General features: G+C 38.9%; 1 protein-coding gene across 2 annotated transcripts in view; it reads left to right on the forward strand.

Moving 5' to 3' along the window:
- Cerkl (ceramide kinase like) overlaps nucleotides 1–16,109 on the forward strand; it is a 93,234-nt gene that overhangs the window by 64,028 nt on the left and 13,097 nt on the right. The window contains exons 4-5 of one of the 2 annotated variants that reach the window (XM_028762859.1): nucleotides 490–553; nucleotides 5,904–6,046. The exons of the other annotated variant lie outside the window; for it this stretch is intronic. Of the exons in view, the coding sequence (XP_028618692.1) occupies nucleotides 490–553; nucleotides 5,904–6,046 (207 nt within the window). The remainder of the gene's footprint in view (nucleotides 1–489; nucleotides 554–5,903; nucleotides 6,047–16,109) is intronic. 2 annotated transcript variants of the gene reach the window in all.

Consider the following 16,109-nt stretch of genomic DNA (forward strand, 5'->3'; position numbering starts at 1 on the left):
CTTTCTTTCTTTCTTTCTTTCTTTCTTTTCTTGAGTCTAGTGGCTCCAGATACATGTTCTTCTGTTATATAAATCTTACACTAACCTTTTGACTAATTTATTCATGTAAGGTTGCCAAAGTGATTTAATGTGGACTGTTCAATGCCAGCAAATATGTTGTATTTTCAAAATATTCCTGTTCCCAAGCTTCTGATTGTCTTATTTTGGGAAAACTGAACAGACAGCACTAAGACAAAATCCCTAAGCACTGTGTGTTGGATATCCCTAAATGACTTACATAGTTGAAACATCTCTGTGGTCTTCTTTTACATAAAGTTATAAAATTCACCAGACAATGAACAATTAATCATCTTTCCTATGATTCAAATATTTGAGAATAAATGCTGTTTTATGGCCTGATGATACTACTTTGCCAAACCAAGCTGTAAAACTATAGGTTGTTATTTTAAATATTTATTTGTGTGCGTGTGGTCTTTTTTTTTTTTATAGTAACAGAATATGAAGGACATGCCCTGTCCCTGCTTGACAAATGTGAACTCCGAGGATTTGATGGGTAGGTTATATTATTGGTCTTCATGTCTATACAAATTATTTTAGTAAAAGTTTTGTTAGCTTTTAATCACTTATTTGGGACTGATAATTTTCAGGCTCTGTTTGTTGATATCCATGTGCTGATAATTAATGACAGTATGTCATAGTCATCTATTCCTCAGGATCTGGCATAGATAATCAAAAAGAGAAATGTAAAAAAAAGTATAAATGTTGAAAAACCACAGTGCACTGCCCTATACTTAACATGCATATGTTTGCACTTGTAATCTTTAGTGTTTGTGTTTGGCCATGTGCATATAAGAAGAACGTTGATGAAAGCTATAATATTCATCATATGGCATAATGATGTTATGGTCCTCTTTCACAAATTTACTGACAGCTTAATTGCTATCTGCTAGTGAATTTTGTGGTGATTGATTATGGTAGATTTTTTAACAACATATCTGTTTCTGAATGAATAAGAGATGCTGGCTTTAATTATCTCATAATTTATTGACTAGATAAGTTTTTTTTTTTACAGGTTTAGCATTTTCTTATGAATGGTTGTCACAAACTTCTATATTGCATATTAAACTAAGGCAACACTATGCAGCTTTAGTTTTTATTACTAAGGATGAAAAACAAATCCTTATTTTAACTCCTCCACACTCACTGATGGCTGGGCACTTAAAGGAGGGTGGTTGCTTTCTTGAGGCCTGTACAGCGCCGCACTGTGCTTTCAAGGGTTCCAGTACATAATCTCCCTGGTCTGGTGGGACTGGTACTTCTCTCTTAAAGGAAAACAATGTCCCATGTAACTTGAGGAACAGAGCGGTAGGTTTGGTTTGGGAGGGACCTGTGAGATGCTTAGACCAGGGCACCATTCCTATACCATCTGGGCAAGTAAAGAGCAGGTGTGCACCACAGAGTCTCTATTTGCTGATCTCTTCTTCATCCTCATCTACAAAACCCTCTTCTTTGTCTTTGACGCTGGCATCCTGGTGCTTCTGACGTTTGAACTACAGATGGCCATCATGTTCTTGACATCAAAAATCTGTTATGTGAGCTTGGACACTGTCGGGGTCACTGTACTGGTGACTTTCCAGGTTGTGAGTGGGGTGGAGCCAGGCATGAAGAAGTGTAAGCATGGGAAGGGCACCATGTTCATGGCAAGTGTGCACAGGTCAGCATTCAACTGGCCAGAGAATCGCAGCTATGTGGTGACACTACACACGGTGGCAGACACCAGGTGGTCGCAGTCCCCGAAGCAGGTGTCCTAGACATTCATAAAGGCATTGGGAAACTTGTTTGTTTCCAGTGCATTGCTAGAGTGTGCTGAAATTGCTCACTGGCATTTGAACAGTGGGAACAAGTCAAATGAGATACAGAATTGATTTGCAAATGTAGTGGATTACCATATATGATGAAAACATATTACTATGGGGGAGAGTATTTGTGTGAGTGAGACTTGCTATCCGAGAGCTTAAAAAGATGGAATGTGTATGATTTTGCCACATGGTGATGGAGAGGAGGAAAGAAAAGGCCTGTGAGCCTGTGAGGTATAGTAAGATGGTTGATATTCATTACCCCCAAAATAAAAAGAAAACTTTACTATTTCTAATGCATGAAGGGAAGTGCTGCTGTCAAAGGAAAGCACTGAATTATAGTTAAAAAAAAAACATAAAACAAAAAAAACCCAAAGCAGCAGTGCCTAATGAGGTAGAAGGTAAAACATGATTGAACAAAAGAGATTAAAAAGCAAGTAAGTCTAAATGGTTGTTCTATATAAGCATCAGTCAAAGAGGACAAGGTGGGAATCACTTTATAATTTTATACCTCGAGATGGACAAAAGGAAAAATAGGCTACAGTTAACGAATGTTATCTTGGAAGAGTGCATTCAAAAAAATAAGATTGGGAAAGTCATGTGAAATCCTGAGTGACTTCATATGGCACACAGTCCCAAACTACAAGTGTAAGACACTGTCTTAAGTCTTTCCTTTGGACCCTAATTAGATAAAAATTAGGGTAACCAATTAAGATGTGAAACCTGAAATTACTCATCGGTACTGTCAGATTCCCTGCTGAATGTGGAAACTGTCAGAAGTAGAGAGATTGTTCAAATGCTGAGTGAGAATTTTCCCTTTACCTGAACATAGTCATCTTTTAATTTATTTCCCATGTAGAAATTATTTTGAACTGTGTTATTAAAAGATCCATTGAGCTTTTAGTTATTGCACATTATTAAATCAAATTGTCCTGTTGTATGAATTAAGTGCGTGCCTCAATTTGCTCTGATTTTATGGCATACTGTTTTACTTTGGGTGTATAATAATTTTAAATTTCTATTAGAAGTCATATATGTTCTAAATATTTAAATAATTCATTTAATTTGATGGGTTCAGCTTTCCTAATCAGAGCTGTTGTGGTTGGAGTAATCAACTTAATTAAAAGGTAATTGTAATTCCTTTATTCAGAAATACATGGACTGCTGTAAGAACACTGGAAACATTCTTTTACTAAACACTCATCAAGTCTCTAACAAGAATTGTTCAGAGCCAAAATGTCCTGCACAGAACCTGTTCAAAGGATGCCACAGGAATATTTTTGAAAAAAAGTTTGTACAAAAGTTTTAAAAATGGGACATAACCCAATGTAACATTTCATTTTGATGAGGAGTGGGATCTCCTTCCTTCAGCAGCTCAGTCTGTGGCATCTCTGTTTGACTGCAGTGGAGCCGTTGATGGGATGTGGTTAGTAAGTTATTCATGGCTTCTAGACAGGAGTCTGAGAATCTACAATCCAAAAAAGCTTCAGTGTAGCTTAGTCAGCAAAGTAAAAACAGTTTGGTAGATGATGTTTAAGAAATACTATTTCCTAAGATTTTAGAGTTTTAAAAAACGAGTTCCATATGCTTCTGGGAAGACACATTGTGACATATTTCAAAAGCCAAGAGAAACAGCAGATCAACACTCATGACAGCTGGTGTCCCACTCCAGTGTGTTCGAGCAAACAGTGTGGGATCCATGGCTAAAATCTGGGGGAGGTTCAGGTTCCACATTTCCCCTATTTATGCTATAGAATGGCAAAGAAGAGAGGGTGTCAGCTGTGTAGACTCAAAGCTCAAAGTGGGAGTTGCACTCACTGTAAGGTGAACACTGTTAAGCCAATCTGAAATGTTTATGTTACTGTTAGTACACTAATCCTTGCTTTTCCTTTGTACTTTTATTTTCATTTTTTATATTGCACGACTTATTTCTTTTGATCATAATACTACTAGATATACAAAATATAGCGTAAATAGTACTTGGCTAGCATTGACATTTTCTCAGTATGACCTTGATATCTGTATTAATTAATAAGGTTTTGTTGTTGTTGCTGTTCTTGTTGCTGCTGCTGCTGCTGCTACTGCTGTTTTAAGCCAAACTCAAAAAGAAAAAAAAGAAAAAGAAAAGAAAAAAAGAAAAGAAAAGAAAAAAAAGAAAAGACAACCTGACATTCAATATTTCAAAGTTAGCATTGGTTGTGATTGATAAGCATACAGTCCCTTTAAACCTTTGCCATTACTCTTTTAGAGAAGCAAATAACATATACCCTGACACCACTTTTCTAGAAAGAATCATTCTACTGAAGCCAGGGGTGAAGTTTACTTGCTCTGTGAAGAGCAAGGTTTACCAGATGCAAAGGAATAATTCAAGTAACTAGTCAGTATAAAGTAAACTTATAGCAAAAGGATGATTTTTTTCTATTCTTATAGTATCTCATTTCCTGACGTTTTATATTAAATACACTCCTTAGGCTCCTGTCACATACCTGGATATAATCTTAAGAGTTGGTTTAGGATTTTTCTCTCTGCTGTGACAAAATACCTGATTTTTTTTTCTGGAGGAAAAACAGCTAAAGGAAAGAAGAGTGTGATTTGGCTCATATTTTGAAGATGATATAGTCTTCATGGTAGGTAGGCAGGACAGGTGAGCTCTGAGGCTGCTGGATACATTGTTTCTATAGACAGGAAACAGATCTGTGAATGCTGGTGTTTAGCACACTTTCTCCTGTTTGTATTTAGTCTGGGAAGATAGCCTGCAGGATGGTACTGCCCACAGTTAACCACTTTCTTCCTCAGTGAATCTTTTCTGGAAGTACACTTGTAGACTCCCCCAGAGGTGTGTTTCTGTGCTGGTTCTAAATCCACTCAAGTTGACAATGATGATTAATAGTGACCTAGTAGTTGTTGATATAAATCAGTATATTCCTTTCTAATTCACTCAGTTTCATGTTGACCTTACTGGATCAAATTGATTTTCAAGGTAATACAATTCCAATGAGGCTACATTCTTTGGACTTCATATATAGAATGGAGAATGATACATTGAATGATAGTGTAGATACTTACTAGTGGGTAACCACTGGAAAGCTACTTAATCTTTCGAAGCCTTAGCTTCCTGATCTGTACATAGAGGCTAGCAATATCTACTGTCTGCAGGTATCACTTAAATAAGTTAATACTGAGAACAGTGCCATATATATATATATATATATATATATATATATATATATATATTCCACTATATTGTGAGTATATATTTCACTATATTGTGAATATATTCAGTATATTACATATATTCAGTATATTCACACACACACATATTCACTAATTGATATCACTAATGGTATTTAATCCCTGTTACTTTATTGTTACAGTTATCATTTGAATTTGTTTCAAAATATTTTTCTAACAAAATTTCACAGTTTATTTACTCATCTATTTGTTTGTCTGGGAGAATATTCACAGGAAGGGCATCTCTAACTCTAGCAATGAGTTTACATACATATGATGGTGTCACTTGTAGTCACCTGCTACGATCATATGTTACACCAGAGTCAAGCTCTTTTCAGCTAAACCAATTGTTTTGGAGGGAAGAGTTTACATGGTGCTTTCAGATCACACATAGACATCAGCATGTACATAGTCATGGCTAAGGGTTTTAACAGAGTTCATGAAACATAGGGAGAGCTCACGGGAAAAAAATTGAAAGCAAACATAAAATTAAAAAGCTGAAAGTGATATATTTTTTAATGTAAACAAGCAAATGGTGGTTAGATTAAAGTTAGAATTTTCAATTATTTTTAATACCTTGTAACTCAAACTATTTTGTCTATGGAGAAGTGTGGAGGATTCTGGTCTTAAAAAGCTGATGGACCTGTGCAGGCATGTGTCTTCTGGTCCATTGTCTCAAACTAAACATTTGAAGTTATTTTGAGTGATCCACTACACACTTGCGCTATGTACGTAAGGCTAGACAATGTTTTGGGTTCTCGATGTCACGAATGTCAACTAATCCTGCTTTTTTTCTGCTTGCTTCCTTGTTTGTAGTGTTGTCTGTGTTGGTGGAGATGGATCTGCGAGTGAAGCTGCACACGCTTTGCTCCTTAGAGCTCAGAAGAGTGCTGGGGTGGAGATGGACTGCCTCCAGACTCTCATTGGACCAGAGCTTCCGCTTGGCTTAATTCCAGCAGGCAAGGCGTAGCCACAGATTCCTTCAACTGCTCCTTATCCTAGTTTGCTTTCTATCGCTGTGACAAACACCATGACTAAAACTAAGCTGGGGAGAAAAGGGCTTAATCCATGTTACTTTCAATTCATCATGGCGGGGAAGCCAAGGCAAGAACTGGAGCAGAGGCCCCAAAAGGGTGCTGCTTACTGATTGTTCTCCATGGCTTTCTCAGTTACCATCAGCCCAGGAGTAGCACCACCCACAGTGGGCTGGACTTTCCCATATCCTTCATTAATGAGAGAAAGTACTAATTATCCCACAGACTTGCCTAGAGGCCAGCGTGATATGGAGATGTGTCTCAAGTGAGGTTTCTTCTTCTACTTTGTATTATATTGACAAAACCCAACCTGTACAACGCTCTCGTCCTTCATCCCATCTCCTATTTCCTAATATACAGAGTAAAGCATGAGTCAAATGGGTCAACGTTGGCTCTGAAATAGCCTCACTTGTCTCCTGTCATTTCCTTCCACAAGCACATGCGAAACTTGGGACAAGTCATTTAACCTTTTGGAGCCTTGTGTTTTACTTTTGTTTTTTTTTAAAGGCTATTTATTTATGTATTATATGTGAGTGTACTGTAACTGTCTTCAGACACACCAGAAGAGGGTATCAGATCCCATTACAGATAGTTGTGAGCCTTTTTTTTATTTTTTATTTTGTCACTGTTCTAGCCGCTGAGCAATCTGTCCAGCCCACCTCATTTTTTTCTAATCTACATCAGGAGAATCATGCATAATATCCACTTAATTGCGAGATTATTGTACTGTGAAGTTTGATGTATATTAAGGAATTGTCAGTGGAATTTTTATTTCACTATGAAAAAGTCTAATGACCTTTAGTACCAGAGAGGAAGGTTCAGAACACGGCTGTAAACGTGGTGTTCACAGTGTCCTGGGAGGTTAAACATTGCACCTAGGTAATTAAGTTGTACAGTCAACAGAGAAGCTAGAGAACCAAAAGATTCCTTTTCCTGGATAGAGAACCAAGGTTCTGGAGGGCAATCTTGTTCAAGGCTTGTCATCTCTTATACCAGGCATTTCCCCAGTGCCTTAGCACAGGGAGTATGCAGTAATGTTAAGTTTCATGTGTGTTCAGAACATATATTGAGTAAGTAACTCCTAAAATGTAGGTTTCACAATGGCATGGAAAGATGATATTTTTACCTGCAAAAAATATTAAAAGCAAAGAGCTATCCTAGGAGTACTTTGCAGAATAGTGAAAGAGGCTTTAATGGGAGATGATGGCACCATAGTAAGCCAGTTGATGGACAGTCCTGCATGCATGCCAGAGAAAGCAAGCTGAATTTGACCAGAGAAGCAGTAGAGAACTGTGGGATATTTCAGATCAGGGGAACCATTCAATGGAACCTAATCTAGAAGGATTCATTTTGATACAGGGTACAGAATTACTTGTGGTAAAGGTTGGGAGAAAGCAGAGGTCAGAGCCAGGGAAATGGAGAAAGGCTATGATTCAGAAAAGAATATTGTGTTATGTATATAATTCACTCATCCCACTGAGCAGATAATAGAGGGAATTTACTCTACTTTGTTTTTTCCTTTATAATGTTTGAGTTTTTATCACTGCGGTAAATCACCATGACCAAAAGCTACCCGAGGATGGAAAGAGTTTATATCATCTTACAGCTTGTAGTACAGTATGAAGAGAACTCAGGGCAGGAACTTGATGAAAGAACCTAGAGGCAAGAAATAAAGCAGAGGCCATGGAGGAATGCTGCTTACTGACTTGCTCTTCATGGCTTGTGCAGACTGCTCTGTCATGGCATCCAGATCACCTGCCCAGCAATTACACTACACACAGTGAGTGAGTTGGGCTCTTTCATATCAATTATCAATCAAGAAGATGCTCACAAGCCAATTTGGTGGGGCACTTTCTCAATTGACAGTCCCTCTCTCCAAATGACTCTGGCTTATGTCACATTAACATAAAACTAACCAACACAGAAGTCGTTTTACAAAATTATTAAGACAAAACCAGGAAAACTATTTCTCATATGAAAACAAAAATTGTGTGTGATTAAAGAAAATTCAGTGTGCGTTTGATAACCATATCATGTCATACATTTAAAATTATCCATGCTATGCATTTTGCTATTACAGAGGTAGTTGTACTTATATATTTAACATGTGAATGGTTCTGGAAGTGATTAGCTTTCATTATTGTAACACATATTTGTAATTTTGCAAGTAAGTATGTTATTCAGTAGCTACTTACAGAGATATTAAAGAAAAAAAACAGAAACGGATCCAAATACCTTTTTGAAGTATAAAGTCTTTCAAAAAACCAATAATTTAAATGGAGAGAGATTAGAATACGTCTTAACAATGTAAGGTACTTATGAAAACTAATAATGGTCTTGAAGAGGATAATAAACAGCCTTGGTTAAAGGAGGTAGGGGACGAGATGCAATGTGGATGATTGCTTCATCCGAATTTATTTCTTGACCCTTCAGTGTCGTTTCAGTAGTTCTGCCTCTGGCTGGTGGGAGCTTCCCGGCAGTGTGTGTGCCCAGGCTGCTGTTCTTGTCATTAGCACTTGGATCTCTGAGGTCATTCACTAACCGCCATAGCTCAGAGATGGAAAGGGCATCTTCTAAGGAGTGTGCATCTCATGGAGGGGGCTGGCTGTAAAACTCGGTCATTATGCTCAAGTCTCTAATATGTAAACAGGTTTTACAACAGAATAATGTTGAGGCACTGAGGATCCCTGCCCCCTCCTCCCTCCATCTCCCTCCTCTCTTCCTCCTCACCCCTGCTTAATTTCAAAGCACATCTCACATTTGAAAATACCCTGTTTTTCAGTGGCTATTTCCAGGAATGGCATTGTCATCTTTTTTGTTTTGAAGATGCAGCAGGCTGCCAAACTCTGGTAGTTGGATAGGAGTTGCAGCTTGCTAATTCTGTCTAATAGGAAAGGACAGTCCTGTGTGGACTGTTTAATATAAGGATGCTATGCCTAGTCAGGGCTTTTGATGAAGAATGGGAACAAGAGCTAGGCAGGAAGTTTCCAAGCTGCCCAGGAGGAGACAATCTGCCTTTGAAGCCATTTGCCTCCTGGAGAGAGACACCCAGAGGGAGAGTGTTTAGTAAATTACTACACTGAGCCAACAGACTAAGCCGCTGAATTATCCTCAGACTCAAATGTATCAGATGGGGGAAAGCCTGTATTTGAACTGCTGGCCATTAGGAATGGTGCTTGTTGCTATGGTAACTGGTGCTAAGGAACTATACAAACAGAGCCTGATTAGAAGGGAAGGGGGTTGGGGAGTTAGGAAGGAAAGCCTGAGAGGACATAAAAATAAAAAAAGCAATCCCGTTGTTGTAAAACAAGACTTGATCCACACGCTGATGGCTCGGTACCGTATATTCCTATAGAGTTTGCATAAATAATTTTCATGCTTTCCAATTAATTTGAGGAGAACAAAATATTGCCGAGGGACCATTAATTTCTATGCTATTTAAGGCAAAGACCCGATATGTAGGTGCTGCTTTCATGAGAATTTTCGATATGCTTGGCTAGGAAGTCATTACATCACATTTATCCACTTGGATGTGGGAGACATTAACAGCCTTATGAATATTCATGTTGTCTGGTTAATTAAGTTAATTGTTCTGCAGAAGTGCTTGCACTTCCAAGGACAAATTTTTTCATTTACTTATTTATTTACTCATTCATTCATTCATTCATTCATTCATTTGCTGCTTCTGTTGGAGTCTGTGGGTGCTGTCTTGTACTTCATCAGACAGGGTTCCACTCTCTTTTTCATAAAATGCCGCACCCCCAACCTCACACCATCCCAACTCCTTGTTTTTAGCACATTTCAGCATGTATGGGGAAGGGGCAGGTGGGCAAAGTTACTTGTAGTGTTCAAAAAAATAACTTTTTCTGAAAATTAAAATGTTTAACTTCTGCTATTTCTGTGGACAGTGTGGTCTTCTCTATTGCAGACAGCTTTTTTTTTTTTTTTTCAAACCATGTACATTTTTCTGGAGGGGAAAAGTACTACCTTCAGTTTTATGGTTTCAAAAGTACTTTCTCCTGAGCTTTCAGGTTTGCTTCAGAGTGCTAAAGAAACTCACATTTAGACTTCAAGGTATGCTTTAATGAGTAGGTGGTGAATAGTTTCTGGCCTCTGGTCATGCTTCCTATGACAACTGAATTGTGTAAAATTGGAGGACAGTTGCAGAACTTGGCAGGTCACGAGAGCAGCAAACTGATTTCTAGCATTCCAAAAGGACTTGGCTTGAGTGCTCACCTTGCTTGAGCCTGTGAGAGCAGTCTCTCCCTCTCTAGGTGTGATGTGTAGCCTGTGAGAGCAGTCTCTCCCTCCCTGGGTGTGACGTGTGGCCTGTGAGAGCAGTCTCTCCCTCCCTGGGTGTGACGTGTAGCCTTGGCTACTGTGCATAACAGCATTATGTTATGCATCTTAAAACCTTTCTAAAGGAATGCTTTTATAGTCTTCTTAGAGTTAACCCCAGGAATGGAGGAAATGATGTATGTCATGGGGTACTGTGATCTATAATCCTGAAGGCCTCTCTCTAATTGTGTGTCCTCTTAGAGAAGGGAGGAGATGTCAGGGGCAGCCCTGCTTACACACTGAAGGGCTAAAATCAGTCATAGGCCTAAAATCAGCAATAGGCCTGTCATACATGTATGCTAACACCAAGTCTTGGGTCTCTGTGGATAAACACTGAAACAGATGGCTATAAGCTATTGTAAACAGGCAGTTTTTGTGACAATTTACCAGTCTGAGTAGTCATAGGCCTTGTAAATAGGTAGCCTTGGCAGATAATACCAACTTAGATAAGGACAATCGAATCATAGGCAGAGTCATAGTGACCTGTCCCCTGAACCCTCACCCAGCTGATACCCGGTTCTGAAAGATATCTGTATTCCCCCTGAACACTCACGCTCCAGTGTCATCCCCTTCCCCACGTCCTGCCTTTTTGTGTTTATAACCCCTGTGTGAATGAGTATAAATTACAATTTGAAAAAATAAATAAATTACATATATATATATATATATATATGTATGTATGAGAGAACACATTTTACACAATTTCACTCTAGTGCCTAAATAACCTCCACTGTATATGTATACCACATTTCCCTTACCCATTTATCTGTTGGGGCTATATATAGGTTGATTTATCACTTTCGTTACTGTGAATAGTGCTACTGTCAGCATGGATCTGCAGGTAACTCTGTGCTATTTGACTCAGTCCTTGGGACATTTTAGGTTTGTTTCAAAACTTCCATGTTGATTTCCAAAGTAGCTACCCAAGTTTACATTCCTACCAACAGTAAATAAGGTTTCTTTCTCTACATATTAGGCAGCTTTGGTTGTCATTTGTTTTCTTGGTGATAGCCACGCTGCTAAGATAAGGTAGAATCTAGAATGGTTGAATTTGCATTTCCCTGATGTCTAAGGACAATGGATACCTCCAAGTAGCTATTGCACATCTTTTGAAAACTGTTTATTCAGTTTATCATTGATTAAATGATGTGGGTTTTGTGTTTAATTTTTGAAACTCTTTATATATTCAAGATATTAATCCCCTTTCTGTAGTAGTCAGAAGAATCTCTCTGATTCTGTAGATACTTTTTCATCCAGACGGGTGCATCCTTTGTGGCACAGAAGCTTTAATTTTAGGTAATTCCTTCTACAAATTTTTAGGCTATTTCTTGTGTTGTTAGAATTATTTTCAGAAAAATCCTCGGATATGTCCATCTCTTAAACTATTTTACCTGTATTTCCCTGAAGCAATCTTGAGGTATTTTTGGTCTTAAAATCATGTGATTTCTGTCTTTGAGTCCAGTTATGCAACCATCTTGTTGGTTTGCTATGTTGGACAAGTCTTATACTCTTGAAATATAATAAATTTGTTAACAGTATGTGATCTTCATAACATGTTGTTCATTTCTGTTTGCTAGTTTCTGCAGAGTATTTTTATCTATATTCTTCATGGAAATAGGTCTATAGTTTTCTTTATTATTGCTGTGTTGTTTGATTTTGTTTTGTTGGGTTTTTTATTGCTGTGTTTTTAATCTTGTTATGGTAATGGACTTTGTACATGGCTTTGATAAGAATGTGAAATACACCTTGAATTTGCATAGCCTCATTCTTCAAGAATCAAGCTCTTTATCTTTGTATTATTCCAACTTTAGTGTATTGTTACCAAAAGAGCAGTTATTGAGGTTTTAAGTTGTATTTCTATGATTATTAATGGTCGCCCTTGTTATTTGAACGTCTTCTTTAATAAAATCACTAGTCATAAAAGTCATTTTTAAAAATCAAATGTAATGTCAAATTAAAAGATTCACTAGAGTTCCTTATGCATGTAGTCATTGTTTAGTGAAATCTTTTTAATTAAAGACAGACGTCAAATACAGTGATGAGTCTATACATTCGTAATGAAGCTTAAATGTCCTTGTCACCTAGTAAACATATTTTGAGATAAGGACACTATGAAAGATTTCCCAAGAAAACTCAGAGCTTTGGGCACAATTTTGAAAGCATAGGTCCAAGGTATCAAGTAGCTTGCACAACAGAGAGGAATGTTTGTGGTATATTGCAAGCAAATCTATGATGAAATAAAACAAGCATCCACCATGGGTGTATTTCTGGAAAGAAGCCCCTTCCTCCAACAGGGGCCTCAGCCAGGTCCTTTGAGGAGATCCAGAAGATGGCACTGCTGTGACAGCAAAGTCCATTGGAAAGTGGGTGAAGCAGCTGAGGGGAGAGACAGCGGTGCTTGCTAATGACGTTCACACTGGCCACGTCTCCACCATGTATGTTAAAGTCTTTTAAAAAGATTTATATTTTAATTATGTATTTATGTATGTGGCAGATTATGTAAATAGGTGTGCAGTTGGGTGGTTTGAAGAAGGCATCAGAAACTCCTAGGATAGAGTTATAGGCAGTTGTGAACTGCCTGATATGGGTGCTGGGAACTGAACTTGGGTCTTCTGTAAAATCAGTATGCATTCTTAACAGCTGAGTTCTCTCCCCGGACCCACTCCCCCTAAGTTTTTAACAAATATATTTAAAAAGCAAGAAAGCTTATAAACAGAGAACAAGTTTGTAGAGGAAGGACATACTAAAAATGTCCATGGACAGCTTGGGACATACAGCTCTAAATGAGATGTTTCCAATAACCCTTCCACTCATAGCTCAAGGAACCCCTGGGCAGGGGAGGCTAAAAGAGTTTAAGCACCAGAAGGGTTGGAGGACAAGGCCCCTCGAATGGAACCAAGGAAAGCTCATATGTACCCACAGAGACTAAAGCAGCAAGTGCAGAGCCTCGAAAGATCTACACCAAGTCCTCTGTGTGTATATTATAGCGTTCAATTCAGCATTTATGGGACTCCTGAGTGTGTGAATGAGTGGGTCTCTGGATTATTGTGACTGATCTTGGGTGTCGGGTTAATGTGTGCGTGGGTTGATGCGCGTGTCCAGGATCTGCCTTCCCCACGGGGCTAGGACTGCTCGTGGAGGACAGAGGCAGGATGTGGGAAGTTGACTGTGCTCACTCGTGTGTCCACGCCAGGTGAACATCAGGCTGTGTGAAGCCGCAGAACTCTGCTTGGGGTGGGGAAACACAGTCTGAGGTCCCGCTGGGAGCCAGAGCTCTTGGCTTAGGGGTTCCTGGTCCAAAGGCGGCAGGAACCCACAGGTTCTCGGGAGCCTGGGGGGGGGCAGTGGAAGGGCCGAGAATGAAGTAGGGGCATTCGGGCTGGATTGGCCCACAGCATAAGGTGAGAAGGGGAGAGATGAGCTCCAGCTGCATCCTGCGAGCATGAGAGTCTCATTTTGCTGGGTCATGGCTGGCTCTGTTTGCTTGCCTGGGTTGGTGATCTCCATGGCTGGGAACACAGAGTTCTTCTGTGGGAGATTAGGCTGCGGCTCTGTAGATGAAGACCTGCTCCACTGTTCCCCAAGGTGGGTCCCAAAGAAGAGAAACAGTCCATGGTCTTAAGATGTTTATTATCATGGCAGAAAGTAGATGAAAACTATACCCTAGTTTCCTCAGGGTGAACCTGAGGTTAAATACCTTTTGCAAGGAGGAAGGTCTGGGAAGGAATGTTTAATTGACTATGCCCCTCTGGCTTTTAGGTACTTCATTAATACGGAGATTTGTCTTGAGGCTGTGTGGCCTGTAGTCATACCCTCTACCTATGGAGTGGTTAGAGGGAGGGCATTGTCCTAAATGACTGAAAGGCACAGATCTATGGAGGTCTGCGGGCCTCGTGTCAGGAGCCTGGAATCTGGGAGTATGGCAAAATGTATGCCATCCCTTAGGGTCATCTGAGTCTCACCTGGGGCCCCTCAGGATCACCTGGAGTATCCAGCAGTTTCCAGCCCGTGCTCGACCAGAAACCAGGTTGCCTTCCACGGTCCCACACTTGGGCTCTTTTCTTTCTGTTGGTTTGTCTTGTTCAACTTTGTTGTGATGGTTTTATCTGATAATTGTTTATTTCGTTGTTATCTCTTAGAAGTCAGTTGTATTCTGATGAGAGACACGAAGAAAGTAGATCTGAATAGAAAGGGAGATGGAATGGAACTGGGAGGAGTAGAGGGAAAGGAAGTATTGTAATCAGGATATATTGTATTAAAAACTATTTTCAATAAAATGGAAATGTCCAGTTAATAAAGAGTCAAAAAGTTTTAAAAATTTAAAAGTTTATAAACTTACAGTAAGCTAAAGTTAACTTCATACTGGAAAAAAAACCTGTAAATTTACTATAGCATAGAAGTATAACATTTATAAAATTAATAATAGGATGCAGCATTGTCCTAGGCCTTTATATCCATGCCTTGATTTAAACAACTTCATTTCTGAAAGCTCACTCATGGTAGATAAGAATCTTAAACTGCTGTTTTTTAAGAATGTTCTTTACACCTTTCCTTTATGGAGGTATGTGTAGAAGCACACTTATCATCCAGTCAGGGTTTCCTATATAACCCACGACTTGGGTTTGAAGCCAGGAGCAATGACACACAATTTAGGTCCGCACAAGGCATTGCCATTCAGGTTTCTGGAGGTCTGCTTTTTTATGTTGGCATGGTAACAATGGCACTTAAAAACATATTTCTCTGGCTGTATAGCTATCACAAATGGCGTGTGTCTGTGTTTGGATGTGAGCCCTTACCAACTGTGGACTGTCCTGTGTGAACATTTTCTAGTTCTCTTGGTCATTTCTCACTCCACTGAGACGTTCTTAGGATGGACAGAAGCTTTTCCCTGGGGTATAGTTCTCCATGTACACTTTTGCTCTTGTCTTGTGTTTTAGGAATTAGAGCAACAGCATGGAGCTGCCCCCTCTGTTGTCTGCCACTGAATGGCTGAAGTATCTAATCCTTTGCCATTTGAGTTTGTGTACAAGTTATAGGAAGGCCTAATTTCATTCTCCTGCACATGGACACTCAGTCTCCAGTTTTAGTGACTATAACTTATATTGTTGTTGCTTTGTTTTTGTACATGTGTGGAATATCAATTTACCATAATTGTTAGAGTTTTTCATTTGGGGTCTTCATATTATATTCTACTGATATATGCACCTGTTTTTAATGCCATGAACATCCTGTTTCAATGACTATAGTTTTATAGTAAATTTTGAAGTTAGGATATATGCTGCCTCTACCAGCTTTACTCTTCTTTCAAGGTTGTGGTAGCTACTTGGAGTCCTGTCTTTTCTTTTTTTTTCAGAAAAGAATTTTTTTTTGTTTCTATGAGAAACCATGTAAATTTCCATAGAGACTGCTCTGAATCCTTTAACAGGGACTGCTTTGGGTAGCAGACTTATGATAACAGTATGCACTCTCCCAGTTTGTGAACACATGGTATCCTTGTGTTTAATTCTGACGTCTTTAATCTTTTTCGTCAATGTTTATGAATTTAACTTTACAAATCCTTTATTTCTTCATTGAAATTTGCTCCTAAGTACCTTTGGTAGTGTTGGAAATGGTTTTCTTGTCTTAGCTTACGTATGACAGGTTTCTCTAA

The sequence above is a fragment of the Grammomys surdaster genome, unplaced genomic scaffold (genome assembly GCF_004785775.1).
Source record: "Grammomys surdaster isolate TR1022 unplaced genomic scaffold, NIH_TR_1.0 136, whole genome shotgun sequence".
Lineage (NCBI taxonomy): Eukaryota > Metazoa > Chordata > Mammalia > Rodentia > Muridae > Grammomys > Grammomys surdaster.